Source organism: Monodelphis domestica, chromosome 1, assembly GCF_027887165.1.
Source record: "Monodelphis domestica isolate mMonDom1 chromosome 1, mMonDom1.pri, whole genome shotgun sequence".
Classification (NCBI taxonomy): domain Eukaryota; kingdom Metazoa; phylum Chordata; class Mammalia; order Didelphimorphia; family Didelphidae; genus Monodelphis; species Monodelphis domestica.
This window is the reverse complement of record NC_077227.1, coordinates 275,759,478-275,782,093: the sequence shown is the minus strand read 5'-3', so window position 1 is coordinate 275,782,093 and position 22,616 is coordinate 275,759,478. Positions and strand designations below refer to the sequence as shown.

At 37.3% G+C, this 22,616-nt stretch overlaps 1 protein-coding gene across 10 annotated transcripts in view; it reads left to right on the top strand.

The window, feature by feature from the left end:
- Nucleotides 1-22,616, top strand: part of MAX (MYC associated factor X) — a 32,421-nt gene that overhangs the window by 794 nt on the left and 9,011 nt on the right. For 4 of the 10 annotated variants that reach the window (XR_008914998.1, XR_008914999.1, XM_007473043.2 and 1 more), the window contains exon 2: nt 8,947-9,054. Coding sequence is in view for 6 of the 10 variants with exons in the window: in XM_007473043.2 (XP_007473105.1) it covers nt 8,947-9,054 (108 nt within the window). In the remaining 4 variants the exon portion in view is untranslated. Of the gene's footprint in view, nt 1-3; nt 473-1,227; nt 1,255-8,946; nt 9,055-22,616 lie in introns of those variants that run through there. The other 6 variants (XM_007473044.3, XM_001369637.4, XM_007473045.3 and 3 more) reach the window with 6 other exon arrangements.

Sequence of the window (22,616 nt, the reverse complement as noted above, 5' to 3'; positions counted from 1 at the left end):
CGCAGGCGCTCTAGCTCTCGTCAACAAGCCGGAGCGGCTGTGAGTGTTGATCTTGCCTAACGGGATTTGTAGTCCTTCTTGGACCTTCAGCCCTTAGGCGGCTGAAGGCGAGTGGACTCCAAGTCTCAGCGGCCCTTGCGCGGTGGAGACCGGTCACGTGGGCGGGGGGCCGGGCGTGCGTGCCGCCGTTGATCCGGTGCTGCAGTGAGGAGGTGGTTCTAGCCTTGTTGTGTGTGTGTGTGTGTATGAGTGTGTGTATGTGTGTGTGTGTGAGTGTGTGTGTGAGTGTGTGAGTGAGGGAGTGAGTGAGCGAGTGAGTGAGCGAGCGAGCGAGCGTGTGCGGCCCGGCTTGTTGTTGTCCCTGACTTCCCCCTCCCCTTCACCCCTCCCCCTTTCCCAGCCGCCGCTGCAGTGGCCGCTCCCTGGGCCGTAGGAAATGAGCGATAACGATGACATCGAGGTGGAGAGCGACGTGAGTCCCGGGGTTTCTTCCTTCCCGTGCGTGTCTGTCTGGGGGTCGGGGCCTGCGGCCAGAGACGGAACTGGACGGTGTGGGGGCGGGGGAGGCGTGCGGAGGCCGGGCCGCTTCCTTCTCGCCCTTCCCCTGCCTAGACGGGGCCGCCGTCTCCGCCGCGTTTCGGGCACTTCCCTCACCCGCCCGGCCACCGCAGCCTCTGGAGTCCGGATGGGGAGGAGTGGCCTTGGGGAACACTCCCTTCTCCCCCCTCCTCTATCCCCGCAGGGGAGGAGGGTAGCATCACTGGACTAGACTACCCCCCTCCCTGACCCGGGTGCCGGGATGGGGGTACACTCCATAGCCCATTGTCCAGATCCAGGGAACGGGGGCAGTTCACAGGACTTTTCTCCCGTTCCCCTCCAACCCCGTCCAAGATCTGTATTCCTTCTCTCTCTGGGGCAGGGTGTGTGCGGGGGGTAGTGGGGGGAGGGATTTAGCCCTTGGCATGGGCTGAGGAATGGGGGTATTTAGGACTTCCCACCCCCCAGCCTGTCCCCTCTGGCTGGGCTGGATCCCGGAAGAAGGGGCGGTGCACCAGACTTACACGCCCCCCAGGCCAGCTCGGGGATCCCGGCTTGGGGGGAAGGGAGGAGGGTCGGGCTTACTCCCCATCCCCTGCTTCCTTCACCGCCGGCATTTTCTTTCTTATTTTTAAATGTGAAGCGTAAAAATAACTCCTATATTTTCTATTTTTCTCTCTCTTATTCCAGGAAGAGCAACCGAGGTTTCAATCTGCGGTACGTCTCCTTCTCTCCATTTCATTTTCATTTCCGTTCAGTTCTAGTCCTTTTCGGGGTCAGAGAGAGTTCTGTTACTTTCAATGTTATGATGGTAAACTGCACTGTGAAATGCTGGAGGTGAGGTGTGGGGGCCTACGTCTGGGATTCTAGATGGGGAGAAGGGTTGCCAATCTAATCATTCTAGATTCTTAAGTGTTAGGTTCTATTGAGACTAGGTGAGTGGGAGGAGCTTTGTCCATAGGAAAGGATCTGATTCATGAGGGATCAAATTCAAGGGATCTACCTGCCTACAGTTTGGATTCAGGAAAGGAAAGAAGGTCTGAATTAAGTTGTTGTCATTATTTGAAGGCAAAGCAACCCAGAGTGTATTTGGAGATGCCGGTTGTTACTGAGGAGGCACATGTGATCATCAAAAATGAGAATAGCTATATGAATACTGTATTTCTTAAAGAGCATAGTAGTATTACATAAGAATGTAATGTAGAAATTAAAGCCACAACTTGCACATACAGGAACAGTAGCAGAATGTCACTGTTCTAGGCCCATGGGTTGAAGCAGGCTTTGAAACCAAAGAAAAAGAGCTTTGGAGTTGATGTGGAGGAGAGGAATGAGAGTGGGCAGTTTTTGCAAGAGGGGTAGACATAAGAAAATGTGTTAGATCGTTTCTTTGGTTTTCTGTATTAATATATTTAATGCTTGGTTCAGTTGATGTAGATATGTGTCTAAAATTAGTGGAAACCTGAAGATATTTAATAAAGTAGGGTGGGGGGAAAGACTTTTTGAGGCATAAAACAAAGGGAGATTAGAATGGGAAAGGGGAGAATTAAGTACAACAAAATTCCTGATAGTTTACAATTGGGAGCAATAAGGAATAATCATTATTTTTTTAAAAATCAAAATTCTTGCTGAATTAGACTTGCTTTATCAGAGCAACAAAGAGTCAGAATCTTATCCAAAGACCTGGGCCTTTAAAAGAAAGCCTTTAAAACATATTAAGAGAAACCCCAGGATGTAATTGTTCTATTAGAACTGAAAACTGTTTCTGTTTTTTTTTTGTTTTTTTTGGTTGCTGTTTTAAAATTTATTTTAACACACAGTTTAACACATTGACTTGTCAAAAAATTTCGCATTACTTATGAAAGAGAATCTTTATTTTGGATTTTTTTGTTGTAAATCTTCTTAATATAGTATATCCACTTTAACACTATACTTTTTAAAGTGAAATTTCAAAAAATATTTCACTTTTCTCCTCAGTTTCTTTGATGTGATCTGAAAAAATGGCCCTAATTCAAGTGTAATAGGACAGGAAAAGTCCTTGAAATGCTTCCTTTTCAGACTCCTAGTTAGAACAAATAGTCATGATCTTTCAGCAAGAAACCTTTCTTTGTTGAGAGATTACTTATTCAAACCCTTTTTGATTTTCAAGTGATTTATACATGATTGTTGATTTTAAATTGCCATGAAATGATTAAAATATACTTCTTTGCACCATAACCATTTAATCTTAGTACTTTGTCTAGAAGTTTATAGCTGAGTGTTAAGGTGTCTAGAATTTATCCTTTTGTTTTTGTTTTTTGCCTCTTTAATTTGGCTTGCAGAGACTCAAATATCTTGTACAAAGGCAATCACAAGAGAATGAAGAAAAGGCAAATATATTAAAAGCACGTTTTTCAATATCACAAACATTGTCAGGACTTGGTAGAGGAGTAAGAATACCCCTTCATATGATTAACAAATTTGTACTCTAAAACTCAAAGCCTGGGCATTTTTTTTTAATTGAAAGAAATTTCTCATGATGGAGGATGCATTAGACCTTGACTTCTAAAGGAAAATCAAGCTGGAATAGCAGGGGGGGGAATTGTTTAATGTGGACCAATATTATAAGGGCTTTAAATTACTTATTTGTAGATTGTTTTACAGGTATAAAAATCCTTTGTCATGAGACATAAGAGACTGACATGAAGCAGGAAATAAAGCTAACTGTAAGAGAAAGTGAAACTGCATTTAATATGTTCTAGGATCCATGCAAAAGATAAAGACTAGTAGAAAAATAAGCTTGACTTAGAAGAATATAATCTGAATAATTCAGACGAATGACTTGGAGAATATTTCCTATGGCAAAAATTACCATTTGGTAAGAATCCCAAGTGATTTATTTTCCTTTTATTTTAATTCCATAAATGTTTAAATAATGGAAGAATTTGCTATGTGGACTTTTTGCACGTACTCTTTTTTTCTGTTTTCTTTCTGTTTTGGTGACATTCCATAGGAATGGTTTTAAGCTCTGAATTACAAGTATGTGAGACCTGGAAGTATTTAGAAGAAATTGTTCTTCATGCTAGCTTAGCATTCTGCAATTGGAGCATATCTTCTAGAAGTTTAAAAACAGGTTTGTGCAATTCCATTTCTGATGTGAAATACGTTAGCCTCTCCAAGATACTTCTCAGAATTGTAATGTATTCAGGATGGAAGGAGAGCAGATCTTTGTTTCAGATTTGAACTAAGAAAAGTACTCTTGTTAGTAGAATGAATGAGTTTTATGGCAAAAGTGATATACTCTGCCTTTTTTAGAGTAACTACAGTGCTGAAATTCCAGTCATTGGTTCCTGAATAGGTCTTTTATTGCTATTAATAAGGTAAAACTGTGCCTTGCTGTTATAATCCTATTTAAAAGTGATTTTCTGCATTATGGCTACAGTGTTGGACTAGTTGACCAGTTTGAATAGGAATTCAGGGTTCTAGCCAGATGTTTCTTATGCTCTAAAAAAAATTTTTTCTAGTAAATGATCTATAATGTGCTAGTCATGTTTCAAGGAAAAACTGGGATTTTTGGGCAACAAGCAGTTACCTTCAAATAGTTGTAAGTATTCTAGCTTTGTCTTAATATTTTGACTCAATATAAGAGTTATTTTCTCAAATAAACTTGTGGGAAACTTGAATTAATATTTTCTTCCTATGGGCTTTGGTATATTTATATCACTGCAGGCTATCACCATTGCTGGTTGGAATTTTCTGTTGATCAGGTTGAATCTTTCAGGAGACTTCAGAATAATGCTAGGTTTTTGAGGTAAGATAATATCATTTGTATCTCCCTTAAGAATTGAGAGGAGTGCCTGGATCTTCTAAAAGTTTTGAGCCCTGGGGCAACTATTTTGACTCAATGGATAAAGAGCCAGGCCTGAACACAGAGGGAGGTCCTGGGTTCAAATCTGGGACCAGACTTCCTAGCTGTGTGATCCTGGTCAAGTCACTTAACTCCTGTAGTTTAGCCCACACCACTCTTATGCCCTGGAACCAATACATAATATTGATTCTAAAACAGAATGTAAGGGTTTAAAAAGAAGTTTTGAACTCTAGTTATATTTATTATTAATGTTAGGAGCAGGGTGGTATGAAATGGACAGCTGTCCTTGGAATCAGGACAGGCTGGGTTCAAGGCCTAGCTGCCACATACTAGCTATGTGACACTGGGCAAGTCACTTAACCTCTCTGTATTCTAGAGCCCTCTAAAATTGCAAACCAGTTACAAAGAAATATAGATGGGGGAAATTTCCTCAAGGGGATTTTTCTGCCCCTGTGAAATCACAGGCCCAGGCCATAAAGTCTTATTGCAATAAATTTAGTAATGAAGAAAACATGATGAAAAAATCCACGTTGGAATCAGAAAGACTAATTTTCTGACATAAAACTAGCTATGTAATTCCTGAATGCTTATTGTTCACCCAGACATATATGTCAACAGTGTAGTAAGTACATGGATGAAATCAGATATCGATTTTTTAAAAGTAGAGACTTTCTTGATGGTTCACCAGGATTTTATAGTACTTTTGAGCTTAAACTCAAATTCAGAAATTTTTTAAGAATCTGTGAGTTGTGGTGGATTGCTACCTTGTGTCAGGCAAGTTAACAATTTCCCTGTATTTTGGGGAGATATGTATAGCTATATTAGTTTTAGGGAATCAACCTGATGAGGTATTTTTCTGTACTGTCTATGATTTACTTGTTTTCAGAGAAAAGTAATGCTAGGTAATAGAGAACATTGAATGAAGATATTTTCTATATTCAGAAAGTCAGAAGGAAATATTTAAATATATTTCCCCCACTTTTGAGCAGAATCCATCAGACTGTTTGAACCTTGCTGCAAGTTAAGCAACATTGCTTAAAAAATGGCATTTGCTTTTAACATTTAACAACTTAACATGTACTTGTTAGAGTCAGGGATAGATGGACAAATTGTAGAAAATTTTTATTCTGGCTGCATCTGTGGGAAGTTCAGTGGAAGGAGAACTGAATGGAAGAATAAAGATCTTGGCAGAGGAGTCAAAGCTGGAAGCTCTTTTGTGCCGGAGTTCCTGTTGAGCATCTGTGGGCCACTCTTCAGTATCCCATAGTATTTTTGTAAGCCTGGGATGGCCTGAAGGAATGCTACTTTGGCAGACACCATGAATCCAGTTTATTTGAGAAAAGGCAGCATCTGCAGTTATCTCTAGGGTACCTTTTGGTAAGTTTTTCCCTGGGCTTACTGTCATCCTCTAGATAGTTTGGTTGACTAAAGAAAGGTACTTTCATTGTCACTTTATCCTTATGAAAGATCTTTACCCACACAACAGGATCATCTGAATTTGACTTTTTGTATACTGTGCACATCCTTACACATTTTGTGTGTGCATACCTATGGAGGAAACCTATATGCCACACATTGACAGTAATCACTCTCCAAGGTGAAATTTCCTTCTTAATAAACTAGGAAATGCCAGCCTGTGAATGCACTTAATAAGGCATTGATGAACAGTAGTAGTCTGGCAGTTGGCCATATCATTCTGATGAATGGTAGACAGTGTTGTCAGACTGCCCTGATTTGACATTGAATATATCTGTGCCAAGTACAGTTGTCAGCTTTGCCTAAAGAATTTGTGTAGGCTCCTGGGCCACTAGAAATATGGATAAGAGATCTGTTATTTAGTATATATTTGCCTTAGTTGTGACTTGAAGTGTGTAGTTAGTCCTGAGTGTTTCTAACATGCATTATAGGTAGTGCTAGCAGAGGGCTTTTTCCTCATCTTGTTCATCTCTAAGAGCTTCAAGTTTGGCCATTGATAGGTGTGGCAATTTTGGGGTGGACATGGCAGCAGGGATTTTTTTTTTAATTTCTCTCTTCTGCTAGTTAAATTGGTCCTGGAACCACTCTTGTAATTCCATCCACTGCTTTGAAAACAACAGTCTCCAGCCCAGGCTTTCTACCAGGCAGCAAACTGTGCTGCCTGCATTGTTGAGCCAACTTTTCAAACTTGGCTTGCTCCCCAAATGACAAGCCAAGATTTCTGCTGATGGTTGAAAGCCAAGTTCACTTACAGTTCTTCAACCAAAAGGCTTGTTGTCCATTTGAGTCCTTTCAGAGCTCAGTGAATGGGAAGAGAGGAGTGCATTATGGGGATGATTTTAGTCTTAAATAGTGCTTAGCTCCACCTATCTAATTTAGAACTTAGTGAAATCAGGTCCATTTTGATTTCTAACATATTTGTAAGGCTCTCCTAAGAATGAGAGGAAATCTTGGTTTGGGGGGGGGGGGTGGCGGTAAAGAGAGAAGATCAGGATGGATTATTTCATAGTGTTGCTTCTTTGTACAGCCCTATAAACTGAATAGCATTGAGATGGAAGGAACGCCAGGAATTAGGATACTGTAATAAGCAGAAGAATCATGGGCTATTGAGTGTGTGTCCCTGTTGAAGACTAGAGGTATATGTTTATTTTGCAGATAATATTTTCAGTGGAATAGAGGATCCTAGAGAGCCAGCTACATTCTGAATAGCTAATGTATTGGCCACTTTAGATAGTTTGGTTTGCTCTCCTAGGCTTTGCAGCTTTGTCCTAGGAAAAGGTGGTGGGGATGGGGAGAGGGAGGCAGGGGGAGAGAATAGGAAGGAACTGAATTCTTAAATTTGTATGCTAAATGTTATTTCATCCCTTTGATTTTTATACTTAGACAATACAATATGTTTAGATGGTCTAATAGATGAAAAATCATTAACCTAAATATATCAACTAAGGTTGTCTAGTAGTTTTCATAAGGTTTTTCCATATTTTATGGTATGGCTATGGTTCAGGATAGTGTCCTTATTACTTAGTTAACAAGGTGACCGGGTTTTTAGAACCTGTCCAGTCATATGTCTTAGAAAAGGAAAAGTTGTGTTCTCTGGCAGTTCCCTGTCCATAACTGTGATGGGAATCATGTGTTCAGTTAAATTAGAGCAGTAGATAAGATGCTGTATTTAGGAATCAGGATGTAACTAAAGTTGTAATAGCTGCCTCTTTTATGCTAGTCACTCCTTTCCATTTAATGGTCAAGTCTTGTATTGAGAATGTGTAGTTCAAGTCCTATTAGATCCCCACTTTAAAATCATGTTTTCACATCACAAAAATAAAGTAAGGGCTTACTGATTACAGCAAAGTAGATCTTTTAGGACCTAGTATGGTATTGTGCATCATTCCAATGCCTAATTGAATAATTGTTTTTGCAGCCTCGTTTTAAAAGTTCTTGATGTTCCCTATGTAAGTTTAACTTGTACTTTCCTTTTGGACATAACTTTGTTCTTTAGGTCAACCCAGTGGAGTTATATAAACGATGGCATCACTGGTATGCTAAGGGTAAAATTTCAGTCTAAAGTCTTTATAACTCTTTACAACCTAGATATGATTTATATCCTTACTTTAGTGTAGTAACAGCACTTGCCTTCTATCATAAGGCTTAACTAACTCTTTTCAATTGGGTTGAGACAGTAACCTCTACTATCTCTCCTATTTGAAGCCATTCCCCTTTTTGAAGCCCAGTGATTGACATTCTATATGTCTCTTCAGCTGATTGTTCTTGTTTGTGATTCCAAGTGGTTTAAGATAAAAAGACTGATTTGTGGGTATTTGAATCCTGCCAAGTAAATGTGTTTTGCAACAGGTGCCTAGGGAGCATTTATTCTGTGCACGTGAAAGTTGAAAGCTTTGCCATCTAAGAACTTTGCATATCTGGCACAAGCTTGTTTGAAGGGGAAACCCTTGGCATGTGTTTTAAGAATCAGGAAGCCTAAATAGATTTGGAATCTTGGTCCTTATTTTGTTTTCCCAATTAGTCTCAGAGGTCTCTTTCTTGTGAACAACCTGAAAAGGTCACGAATGAGAATATTACATGTAGGAATACAGAGTAGAAAATCACTATAATGGGCTTCTTTTAGGCAAAAGCACAGTGTGTGTAATTTAGTCTTTCTTTGGGCATATCTTAAGGGAAGCTTATGGAAGCAAATGGTAGTGGATATGATTGCACTTTGTGTCTGTTTGGAATTTTTTTGCTACCAATCATTGACTGTCATATCAGGAAGGTTGGGGAAAGGACTTGTTCCCAGAGAATCACATTTTGCTCCCATGAATAACTTATTTTACTTGTGCATGAGCCAGATATGTCGAACTGCCTTGGATGTTCCAGCAACAGACCCTGCTGCTATTCACCCTTTTTTCTGCCTCTTAACAGGGCCTAGTTTGGAGACCGTTCCCCACCCAGTTACCCCCCTTCAATTCAGGGCTTCCTAGTCCAGTTGCCAGGGACATCATTGACAGCATACGCCTCTGGAATAAAGCCTGGTCCCTCTCGTGCTGTGTATTGGAAATGTTGGTTCTGATTTGCTTACTCTTTTTCTTTTTCAGGCTGACAAACGAGCTCATCATAATGCACTGGAGCGAAAGCGCAGGGACCACATCAAAGATAGCTTTCACAGTTTGCGGGACTCTGTCCCATCACTCCAAGGAGAGAAGGTGAGTTTATTGAGAAAGCTAATAGGATACCCCTAGTTTGACTTCCCTTTCAGACATAGTGAGTCTCATCTGCCTGGAAAGAAAAAGCATCCAAAGGTAATATGGTATCGTGATTCTTTTTTTGTGTATGTACATATATACTAAGTACTGGTTTTATTTTATTGTCTATGCCTTTAAGCCTGACAGAGTTGCTTTCTATTTTTAATTTTTATATATTTTTTCTAATTACATGTAAAAACAATTTTTTTAAACTTTTTTTTGTTTGTTTCAAATTCTCTTCCTCCTTTCCTTCTCTCCTGGAGAGATTTTTTGATTCTTGTTTTACTTACAACAAAAAACTACATAGAATGCTTAACTTACCTTTTCCCATTTACCTCTACTAAACTTTATATGAAAATTAATGGGGCTGTTTATGAAATACTAATTTGGGTGATACTTCATTATTTATTAAATACCAAGAATCATGTAGGGCTGAAATAAAATTAGAAATTAGAAAAGATATTACATAAGATGAGCCTCTATCATGCTTTGAGAATATTTCTTTTTACAGACACTCACCCATTAACAAACATATACTTTCCTTTCAGACCCTAACGATGGACCCAAAATGGCAAAACTTAATACTGTGCTAGTGCTTGATGATTGTTCTTTGTGCCTACAAATGAAAAAATTCAGAGCCATCTGTGAACCTAATTCTAGTAACTTTTTCAGAGACCATCTCCTTTGTGGAGAGAGACATAGAGGAAAACTGATGTCCTCAAAAACTGGATGGCCTTTCAAAAATTATTATTTCCCTAGAGAGGCAATCACCAGCTGTTTCTATATTTGAAAGCAAAGGGCTGTGGATGAGGGTCAAGCCATAGAATTTGAGGGGAAAACATCTGTTTTCACAAAGTTTTATTTTCAGTATAAACTATAACTAGGTAAATTCATCATAACAATTCAGTAGAGTGAATTATCCTGGAAAGAAGACTTGTGTCAAAGTCACAAGACAAGCATTTCTTTAAGAAAACCTTTGCTGGGGCAGCTAGGTAGCTCAATGGATAGAAAGCCAGGCCTGGAGATGGTAGGTCTTGGGTTCAATTGTGACCTCAGACACTTTCTAGCTCTGTGACCCTGGGCAAATCACTTAACTTCAGTTGCATAGTCCTTATCGCTCTTTCTGTCTTAGAAATCAATTATTGATTCTAAGACAAAAAGTAAAGGTTATTAAAAAAGAAAAGGAAACCTTCACTTATAGGAATGATTTGAATAGCTTTCTTTAGGTAGAAGTTCGGTTTTGCATTTAGCCAAGATCCAGTTTGGATTTGAGGGGCTGGGGTGTCTTTGGAATTATTGTGCCTTTTTTAATTATGATTTTATGACACTCACACTGGTATTCAAGAAGTTAGAATGCTGCAAGTATCCTCTAAGATGTGGTCAGTCTTCTATGAAACTAAACCATGGATTAGTTTGACTTTTATTAAAAGAATATGTAAATAAGCCATATGACTACCTGGTGTCATGAAACCAGAATTTTCTACAAGTTAGATTTTGGCCCTGAAGTAAAGATATTTATCTTGAACAATATCATTTCTGGGTGCAGCTCAGTGACAGACCAAGAAATCTGAGCAGCTGGTGATAGTCCCACCCTCTCAAAGTGCATGTGTACAAAGTACATGCCAATATCACATGCCAATCTGAGTCATTTGGAATTCATGCATCTTACTATACCATATCCATAAATTTTAAAGTTTATATTTAAACTCTGTAAACTTTATTATATGTGTGAACTTTTGAATATTCCTATGTCGTGTTATTTCTAGCACTAGTTTGGTGTTCCATAAAGGGAGAAACTCTAATGTCCTAATACCTATAAAGAGACTCAAATTCTTAATCACTTTTGTTTTTATCTCCTATAGATATTTTTTACATAGAAAAAAAATCCTCCCAAAAGTCCTAATAACAAAAAAAAAATCCTTTTTTACTTCAGTCCCTCTGTATATATAGCACATTATACTTTTTTTTTAACTTTGAGGGAAAAAATTAATCTCATAATTTCCTTCTGTATTGTATCAAAATAATGAACCTAGTTCCATAGCTAGTAGTTTGTAGCCTAGAAGACTGAAATCATTTGCTATTCACCATAACCTCATCAATAAGCTCTATTTCTAAAGATGGTTGAATGCCCTCACAGCATTTTCTCAGCAAACCTGGGTAAATGAAGTTGACACTAACAACTCTAAACCCCTTAGTTCTATTTGATTAAAAAAAAAAAACTTTCAGATTTAAAGGTGTTATACCTCATCACTCCTTTTCCCTTTGGGTATTGTTCATATATGTACAGTGAATTCAGAGAGGCCAAATTGATTTATCAGGCTTCTAGGTTTTTATCTATTGTTGCAATTTTTAAAAAAGGTATTTAAATCAAAGAAAAGGAACGTGCTTTTCATTTGGCTTATGGTAATTCAGCTATAAAAGAAAGTCTTTAGTGTGTAAACTTCTGGCAGCATAACTGCAATAGCTTAGGCCAGATGTCCCTGAGTCTCTTTCTAACTTTGAACATCCCTGTTTCAATTGATTTAATGATATAATATTAATTATAACAATTCACACTTAAATCGTTTAATAATTCTCCATCTCTTAGCATTTGAGGGCATTTTTCAGGCAAAGTACTTCTAGGCTAGATAATCACTTCTAAATTATTCCATTCAATCTCTGAGCAGCCAGAGGTAATTCTTTGGTTAAAATAGTAATAACTTGCACACGTGTATACTTGTACATTTACAAGGCATACCATTATACATTGTCTAAAAAGCAATAGTATGTAATATCCCTAATTTGCAATGAAGATAAGAGAGGTTAAATCACTAAATTTTCAATGTTGGTATTTATCCCTCAGAAGTTAGCAAATTATACAAATCAGGGCTGTTATGGGTTTTGTTCATTTTCTAGACTTTAGAAAGTGATTGCAGGCAGCTGGGTGGCTCAGTGGATTGAGAGCCAGGCCTAGAGACTGGAGGTCCTAGGTTCAAATCTGGCCTCAGACACTTCTGTGTGACCCTGGGCAAGTCACTTAATCCCCATTGCCTAGCCCTTGCCACTCTTCTGCCTTAGAATCAATTGATTCTAAGACAGAAGATAAGGATTTAAAATTTTTTTTAATGATTGCATATATGTTATTAATGCAGATACAACTTTAAAGTATATCATGGAGGCATTTACTGTAGAGCCAATTGTTAAACATTTACCAATGTTTAACATTTACCTGATTACAGTTCTATTAAGTATTGGGACTTCAACACAATTTTTCTCAGAACTGCCTTTCTAATAACGTGGATATTAACATTGATTGAATTGGTCTTTGACTTGGGCAGGGACTGCTTACAGAGAGAGTCTGTTCTTGAAATACAGAAGCCAGATACTATTGGTCCTTTGTTTCCCAACTGGTAAAGAAGTCCTATTGAAAATGATCACTGTAAGATTAAAATTAATATCCAATAACTCCCAAGTATTATATATTTTATAAGATTTATTAATAATCACTTGAAGTGGAGGAAATAGATAAAGCCTGAGTAAAAACAACTTTACCAGATGACAAAAGCGGAAGAAGAAAGCCAAGAGGCGCAGGTTATAGAAGCTTTATCTCCAAAACGTAAGGACATAACATAAGGATGAAAGTAGGATTCTGGGGAATGGAGTCCTGGGGTACAAAATTCTTTTGTTTAAAAAACGAAGTGATTATCATGTCTGCTAATGTAATTACTACTTGAATATTTCTGTTTTCTTTTCTTAGGCTCTTGCGTTAGATAAGATTTTTCTGTATTTTCCTACACTATAACATTTCTGTAAAATACCCTGGCTACATGTTTTAAGTAGGGTATAGGTTTACAGAGTTAGGGATCAATCAAAGATTGTAAAACCCAAAAGGCTACATTAATGGAGATGAATGTATAATTGTTATTTTTGGAGGTTTATAAAGTCTCCAGAAGGTTACTATTGGTAGCTAATTTGGACCATACCATTCTCCCCATGTAATAAGCATAAATTTTGACCCTTTGCAAAGTGCTTTTCATCTGAGGTTTATTCTTGAGTCCAGTACACTGTTTATATGCATTGTGCTTTTAGTAAATTGAGCTAGGACACAAATTCAGCTAATCAAGACAGAACCAATACTATTCATTATAAAAGCAAATCTCAAATGAATTTTGACCTAAGCAAACCTTATTCGTATTAGATACTGACCAAAAAAAATAGGGTTTGCCTCAAAAATACTGGTGTTCATTGATGATTGGGTTTCATTAGCATTAATATTGCATCCTACTTACTTGGTAAGGAATTAAATGGTACACTTATTGATATGTCTTTTAAGTAGAGGTAAATTGCTGTCATACTGTAAGTTAACCCCTAGCAACCTGCCACCTTGCTCTCCTGTTGAAGTTGGCTATGGAACTAAAGAGCTGCATTTCAACAATCCCATTCATATGACTAAAGGAAAGGACAGGCTTCAACAAGCCTTGCCCAAATGTATTCTATCATATTGTTGTGTTATTTAATAATTCTAGAACGAGAGAGTACAGTAGTCATTCATTAATTTTCTAAAATTTTGAATTCCAAAATCTCTCCCTCCCTGTCCCCTTCTCTGAAATATTAAGCAATTTTATATAGGTTATACATGTGCAATCATGCAAAACATTTCCATGTTGGTTATAAACAACAAGCATTCTTGAGACTGTATGTAGTGTCATACTTTAAAAAATAAATCACTATCTAGTTTTGCTCCAGGAGAACAAATAATGAAACACTTCTTCTTGATAGAGAAGTAGAGACTAGAAATATAAAGTGTGCCAGGTGTATCAAATTTAGTAAATGTGAATTCATTTTTTTTGTTTCAAGAAAAAGGTTCAGGGGGCAGTTAGGTGTCTCAGTGGATTGAGAGCCAGACCCAGAGACCAGAGGTTCTGGGTTTAAGTCTGGCCTCAGACACTTCCTAGCTATGTAACCCTGGGCAAATCACTTAGCCCCCATTGTCTAGCCCTTGCCACTCTTCTGCCTTGGAACCAATAAACAATATTGCTTCCAAGATGGAAGGTTTTTAAAAAGAAAAAAGAAAAGGGTTCAGTGGAATATATAGAGGGGGATGAATAGTACAAAAAAAAGTACCAATTAAACTTGTAAAGAAAAAACAAAATATCCAAAAAAAAATAGAAAACTGTTTTTAAATAGTCAACAACCATTTGAGTTCATACTATTAGGAATAGCATTCTGTAGTGGGCTTTGGGAACACAAAGCTATATGACATGAGCCCATAAATCTCAAAGGAGATTTATAATCTGAGAGGAAGAATATATAGTATGTGTAGTGGACACGTGGGTATGTGGGTGTTTGTATGTTCTGGATTAAATAAAAAACTACAACCCTGCCCATTTTATCTCATTGAAATTCTTACTGCCCTTTCACATGACTCATGTTGACCATGTGAGAATCCAACTTCAGGAAGATAATATTTGTACTATTTATCTGCCAGGGTTTTTTAATGAAGATGAAATTCTGTTAGATTCAACATTCATTTGCTAGATGTTTAAGATGTATGTGCAAGACACTGTGCAAAGTGATAGGGCCACAAAGGCAAAACCAAAACAGTTCCAGCCTTCAAAGAGCTAACTTTCTACTGGGAGTATACAATATGTAGCAGGGAATTTGTAGAGGGTATTAGTAAAGGGTTTTTGGGGGTTTTTTTTAGGGGGCAATGGGGCCAAGCCTTGAAGGAAACTATAGCTTCTAAAATTCTTAAATGTCAGTTTCAGGGAATAGCTAATAGGTCAATTTGGTTAGAACATAGAAGAGGAGTAACGTATAATCATTATGGAAAGACCCATTGGTATCAGATTGTTGAGGATTTTGCTGTTATATCTGACTCCAGCTCTGACCTATTAATCTCCTTAGCTTCTTGGACATCTTAAACTGCATTGCATCATTTTTAAAAATCTTCCTTTGTATTAAATACCCTTTGACTGACTACCCTTTTCTTTCTATCCCTACTGCTACTAGCCTAGTTTAAGGCCTATCTTAGTTTCCTAATTGGTGTTCACGTTTTGTTTCTCTACCCACTTTTATCCATCCTACAGATTGCTATTTAAATCTGTTGAAAACACTGTTTTGTACATGATAACACCTCTGCTCAAAAACTTTCATTCATTCTCCAATGCCCAATGAATGAAAGTCAGGGTGGCTTTCCAGGCCCTTCATAGTTAGACAACCTCATATTTCTAGATTTCTTTTCCTTCTTGCTAGACTGCTTTGCTCCTTGTACCTGAATATGTGGCATACATCCATACCACTGTATGTATATAAATGCTCTATATTTAGTATTAACCTACTTTTTTCCTTTTAGCTCAGTGGATAGAAAATGTGACTAATTTTTTCAATAAATTTTAAAATGAAAGAGAATAAAGAGATGAATAATAAAAGGAATGAGGTCAGTCCCCTCCCCCCCAAGGCAATTGAGCATATTTATATGTATGTAGAATGAAAAGAGGAATTTAAATTACAAATTTTAGAGGGAATGAGATCTAGGGTCATGGTAGTGTTTAATGCTTCCAAGGTGGAAAACAAGCTGTTCCTCTTAGATGAGGAACAAAAGAGGTACAGCTCTGACATGAAGAAAAGGAGTTGAGGATATGATATTGAAATTGAGTTGTATGAGTCTTCTCTAAGTAGTGTAAGGATATAGATAGAAGGTTGGACTTGAAAGTAGAGAAAGGACATGTTTGAGGCTATATACCTAATCAGTGGACTTTCTAAAGTAATTGTTAGGCCTAGAATGAAAGTAGTTGTGAACTTTTTTTGTGGGTTAGTGATGAGAAATGGAATTGAAGAGTTTTAAAGTCACTGAATACTTTCAAACATTTCTGACCATAGATTCCAAACTGTCTAAGAATTGCAAATGAAATCAGAATGAAGGGTGATCAACTGAGATTAATAAGGAGATCAAGGAGACTATAATGAAGATCTGTAGTACTAAAGAAGTAGAGGTAGAAAGACAAAAGCTTATGGTCAGATAGGATAGTTAACAGCAATTTTGGTCTTGTAGGTGTCATGGTAATATGTAACAATGAAGTCTTAGATGTAAACACACCCACGTTTGACAAATAGAGTAAATATTCTGATTAATGTACTCTGTTCACTATAGCTTTTAATCTTTTTTTAATTTTTAATAGTTATAATGAGCTAATTTAACTTTAGATGAGTGTAATACTTTCTGGATTCAAACTTTTATTTTCTCTATTTTGACCATAACACTTGTACAACTGTTGGTAAGTTTTGCATCTCCTGTTCAGTTAAGAGAATCATAATAGCAGGTCTTCATTTTTGTCATTTTTTTCCATTCTCTGTTGAATTCAAATCTTTGTTAGATGTTCTAAAAAAAAATGTTTTGCATGATAATATATGTATAACCCAGATTGAATTGCTTTCCAGCTCTGAGAGAGGAGAGGGAGACAATTTGGATCATATAACTTAGGAAAACTTTTTTGGAAATTTGTTATTTTAAAAAAATATTTTAAAGAAGGATGATGTGGACAGGATTAATTAACACTGGCATTTCCTATATATTCCTGATATGTGGTAGGATGCTGATGTGCATTGTGAAGCTTGTAGTTTTGTTGGAAAGGATTGTCATTCTAATAATTCATGGCCTTTTTTCTCAGTTCTAAGCCAGATTTCTTTAGCTTTTTTATTTTTTGTCTTTTATTATTATTTTTTTAGTCAATTTAGAACATTATTCCTTGGTTACAAAAATCATATTTCTCCCCCCCACCCCTTTTTTGTCCCCCCCCTTTCCCACAGCTGATGTGCAATTATACTAGGTTTTACATGTGTCCTTGATCAGAACCTATTTCCATGTTGTTGATATTTGCACTGGGATGTTCATTTAGAGACTATATCCTCTAAGCCAGATTTCTGAGTTCTTGCTTATAAAGAATTGAACATTCTCGGTATTTATAGGTTTTGTCCCTATGAGAAACTGAATTAAAGTATAGAAAAGCTTGAAGAGAAAACACAAGTCATTTGATTATTGCTAAAAGGGGCAGCAAAGTGGCATAGTGGATAGAATGCCAGGCCTGAAGTCAAGAATACTTACTTATCTTCCTGAGTTCAAATCTGATACTTAAATAAGTGTGATTCTAGGCAAGTCACTTACTTCTGTTTGCTTTGGTTTCCTGATCTGGAAAATGAGCTTGAGAAGGAAATGGCGAACCACTACAATATCTTTGCCAAGAAAACTCTAGGAGGGATCACAAAGAGTTGGTTTGGATACAACTGAAAAATGGTCAAACAACAAAATTTGCTAAGATCTTTTGTCTCAAAAGAATCTCATGCTTTCTATTTGAGTTCTTAGATTTTACTGCTTTTGTTTCGGTATATAAAGAGGAATTGAGTTATAATAAAGAATGCCATTTTGAAACTTTTTATTCATCATTAAAAAGTGTTCACAACTGACAGCTACATAATACTGTGTACCCTATAGAAGATTAAATAGATGTTTGATCTTACCTTCTAGTGACTTAATCAGAAACAAATAAGGGGAGGCAGTGAGGTACAGAGGTAAAACACTTTTGTTTAAATTCTAATTGTGCTACTTGGGCCTTGAGACCTTGGGTACTTACTTAATCTCTCTGGGCCTTGGTTACCTTACTTGTAAAGGGAGTGGGATCAAATTAGATGAATATTTGAAGTCCCTTCTAGCTCCCAAACTTATGTAGATAGAGTATATGCACACATATATATATCAGGTTACTCTTGTTTATCTTTTTCCTCTTCCCCACCCCCATTTTCTTCATTACTAATTATGTACAGACATTACTATAGTAATAACTATGTTATAAAGCTTAAACAAAACTAGTAATTAAAAAAGAATGAGATAAAGATGAAGTCATGTTTGATCATAAAGTTATTAGGCAGACACTGAATAGGATCAAACTTAACACTGACAGCTATGGGGAGAAAGAACTGAAGAGGGGAGAGACCCCAGGCAAGAAGACCAATTAGAAGACTGTTCATAAAGTTGCAAAGAGAGGTGATAAAGGCCTGAACTAAGGTGATTTCTGTAAGCAGAAAAAAGGGGACAAATGTAAGATATTTTGAATGTAGAAGGGACAGGAATAACAACTGATAAGATATGGATGTGGAGTTTAAGACAACATAGAATATAAACTTGGATGGTGGGAAAGATAATAGTGCCTCTAACAATAATAGGGAAGTTTGGAAGAGGGAGAGACATAATGACTTTGGAATAAAGAAGACAACCCATCCATTCCTATGTGACTTCCTTTGACCCACCCAAAATAGATTAGGGAAGTGGGGATTGGGGGATGTCCAAGAGGCACCTGGGCAGCAGCTATTTTGGATACTTGGATGAAGGTTAGGTTTATTACTATTCCAAAGGGCCAACATCATTTCAGAGTAGATACCTTGGAAGTTTAAGGGACCACATTGGGGAAACACTGAGGGATAAGGATAAGTGTGATTGAGTTGAAGAAAAGCCCCATTTTAAATCATCCAGTTTGTTGATCATACAAGCCTCTGTAGCCCTCCATTTTGGAGATAATCTATACACAGACAATAGGGATCACATAATTTTAAAACAGGAGACCAAAGAAATCAATCAGATTCAGGCCTTCATTTTACAGAAGCTTTCCGAGGCCCAGAAAGGATAAGTAATTTCCCCAAGGCAATACACCTAGTTTCAAACAGTTCTCACTATTAGTATTTGGGCCTACTGAATTGAGTTTTCTTTATTTTTCATCATAGTGCGCAAGCATGGCTAAATATTGTATCATGTTTTGGTTTTTGAAATCTAAGGTAATCAAAAAGTTGGGGCAGCTAGGTGGTGCAGTGAATAAAACACCAAGCTTAGTCAGGAAAATTCATCTTCACTGAGTTCAAATCTGGCCTCAGATATTTATCATCTCTTTAAATGAGCTGGAGAGGGAAAAGGAGAACCACTCCAGTATCTTTGTCAAGAAAATCACAAATGGGATCATGAAGAGTTGGATGCAACTGAAAAGAAAACAATCAAAAAGCTAATTCATCTCCTGTAAATGTAAAATAATATACTTGGCTTCAAATAATCAACAGCAAAGATGCTAAGATGGCAGTTCATGGGAAACAGATTTGGGATTTTAGTGGCCTGTAAGCTAAAAATGAGTCAATAGTGTTATGTATTAGCCTTAAAAGCTAACTTGATCAAAACATTTTTCTGGAAAGGGGTCCACAGAATTCACCAGAGTGGCAGAGGAAGGTGTGTAATGCAAAAAACATAACAAAATGTAATGTCTTATTCAAAGTAGATATTCCCAATATATTTTGCCCTGATTGCTTAGTTTTGAGGTCATCAGTCTCCTAGTCACAATATCCTTCCTATCCTTCATGGATAGACTCTTCTACTCCCTCCCCACCCCCATCCTGTTTCCATTTAGTAACAAATGCCCACTAAATGGGTAGTTTTAGGGTAAGCCAGAAGCCATGCCAAAGAAGCAAAAGCTAAAACCACACAAAAAAAAAACCCTTAAATATCCTACTAATATTTATAACTAATTATCAAGTTTTATTTCAGGTCTATAGGTCAATTCTCATGCCAGCCATTTGTCCCTGACACAACACCTTCATCTCAGATCAGTTCAGTAATTATATTGACATAAAAATGTCTTCCAGCTTTTCTTCCTATATACAAGGAAAGATTGCATTTCTACTATGTCAGTGTCAATTTACCAGCTTTCTGTGTTTTTTTTATTCTGAACACCAAGAAATGTGTTTTTTTTATATACAAAGTAAAACAAAAAAATTATATATGAAACTTTAAATGACTTTCATACTTCTTACATTTTTTAAGATATATAATACATTCAATATGTTTTTGTAATAGGATCACTTACTTAGACTTGGAAAGAGTTTTAGAGGACTCCAAGTGCAGAATTTAATCAAAGCTGACCTGCTTATCTATGCTTCCTTCTGGACTTTCACCTCTTCTCTTCTGTGGATCCTTCTCCCTCTTCCACCATGAAAACAGAAGGGGGAAAAAACTAGTAAGAAGTAAGCATAGCCATGCTGAATAGATTAGTAGTGACTGTAACTTTAGAAATATATCTCTTTTTACACCCCAAATTCTTGAACTCTTTTGTCAAGTAATATGCTTTATCATAGGTACTCTGGAGATATGAGGTTGATGGAAGTTGAGTCTCAATTTTTTTTTTTAATCCTTACCTTCTGTCTTGGAATCAGTACTGTGTATTGGTTCTAAGGCAGAAGAGTGGTAAAAGCCAACCCTGAGCCTGGCAAAGCAGTTCTGTGCAAAGCCTGGCCTAGGCTGACACTCCCAACTGCCTTCCAATCATTCATTTACACTTTCGTTGCCACACCTAGCTGAGGACCCCCAAAGCCATGACAAAGGCTGGACCCAAATCCCGGCAGATACCCTCTCCCCTTACCCTTCTTACATGCTTATATGCTTTCCTCACACATCCCATTTATGAGAAACATTTAGTTTGACCCCCCTTTTATTTTGTTTTTTTATACCATTGTATTCTTTTTTACTCTCTTTTATTTTCTCTTAAAACTTTCAGAACAAAATCAGTTCAACCCTGTATCCTCTGTCTTAACTCCCTCAATACTCTTTGAATTAAAATTTGGAAGGGATACATGTTCTTCTCCACTTATTAAAAGGTTGACACTTATATAGCATCTTCGCAGTTGCTCAAATAAGTTTGCCTTTCTGGGTTTCTGTTGACTTATATTTGCATTTTAAAGTTCCTACTTAGCTCTGGTCTTTTCATCAGAAGTGCTTGCAAGTCATCTATATCATTAAAATGATTTTTTCCCATGTATGATTATATTTGGTTTTGCAGACTAGGTTTTTCTTGATTGTCTATCTTTTGCCTTTGGAGTATTATATTCCCAAATCTTTTCTAATTCATAGTAGGAAGACATAAGATCTTTATGTGATCCTGACTTTCTCTTTCTGATTATTCTTTTTTTTTCTTCATCCTGAAAGCTCTGAATTTTGACTGATATTTATGGGACTTTTACTTTGGGGAGTTCTTTCTGCAGATGATTGGTGTATTCTTTGTACCTTTATTTTGCTCTCTAATTCTAATAGATCTGGGTTGTGGTTTTTTTTTGTTTGTTTGTTTGGGGGGGGGTTCCCCCACATAATTTTATTTCACCTCTGAGAGTAATGACATAGGCTGCTAAAAATCTTTTCTTGGTGCTTAGATCTATTTTATAAACATACTAGACAAATGCAACATCTAGAGCTGGTTTCTGACATTTTAGAAATGTTGAAAATACCTATATCAAATCTAAGTTTTCCATGCATTCTTCATTCAAGCACAAACCTTTGCACCAACCAACATACTGACAGTATGTTAGTATAACTAACTATGGTTTGGATGAAAGCAGTGCCCATTAGCAAACAGCAATATTTGCAAACTGATCTTCAACATATTTGGAAAGGTGATGCTTTATAAATAGGGAACCTAGTTTCACTGACAGTTCTTTTGATGCTTCTGTTATGGCATGCACATTTAGAAATAAAAATAAAATTAGAGCTGCCATCTTTCTCAAAAAGTTACATAGCTACCATGTCTGGCAGCTCCCTGTGAGTCCTATGAGTCTTTTTTTTTTTTTAATAAAACCCTTGCCTTCCATCTTGGAATCAATACTGGGTATTGGTTCCAAGGCAGAAGAGTGGTAAGGGTTAGGCAATGGGTGTCAAGTGACTTGCCCAGGGTCACACAGCTGGGAAGTGTGTGAGGCCAGATTTGAACCCAGGACCTCCCGTCTCTAGGTCTGGCTCTCAATCCACTGAGCTACCTAGCTGTCCCCAAGTTCTATGAGTCTTAAATGACCTTTTGACCCATTTTCCAGGTCAGTTTTTTATATTAGGTGTCTTAATTTCATTGCCAATTTTTCAGCGTTTTGATTTGGTTCTAATACTTCTTAATGTCTCATGTTGTCATAAGTCTTTGTTTCATCAATTGTGGTTTCAGGGAATCTGTTACTTGAGTAAGTTTACCAGCTTCTATTATAAGCTTTATGTAGTTCTTATGGAAAATCCCAATTTTTTCCTCCTTTGAATCTCTGCTTACATTGTTGTTGAGTATCTCTTCCTCTAGGTTAAATTGTGAATTTTAGATTTACTCCACCCTGCTTAGTCTAACAAAACACACCCCTACTTAAGGATTAAGTATTGAGAAGGATGGCCTATGACAGACATGTGCTAGCAAATGACAAATCAGAAACAACTGAGAGACCCCTGGGCTATCCTAAGTCAAGCTCAAGCTACCATTGGTACATGTGAGATGCAGGAAAGTGATGTAAAAACAGTCTATATATTTGGTGTCACTTCCTCTCTCCAGTCTCTTTTCATGGAGAGGTGGCTGGCAGCAGCGTGCTGAGTGTCTTGGCATCTTGGCATGGCAGCAGCTATTGTCCGGGTTAGGCGGTGAGCGTCCTTGATACAATACTGGGGGAAGCTTAGTAACCTAGTTCAAGTGAGGTATCTGAACTCTCTCAGAGTTTAG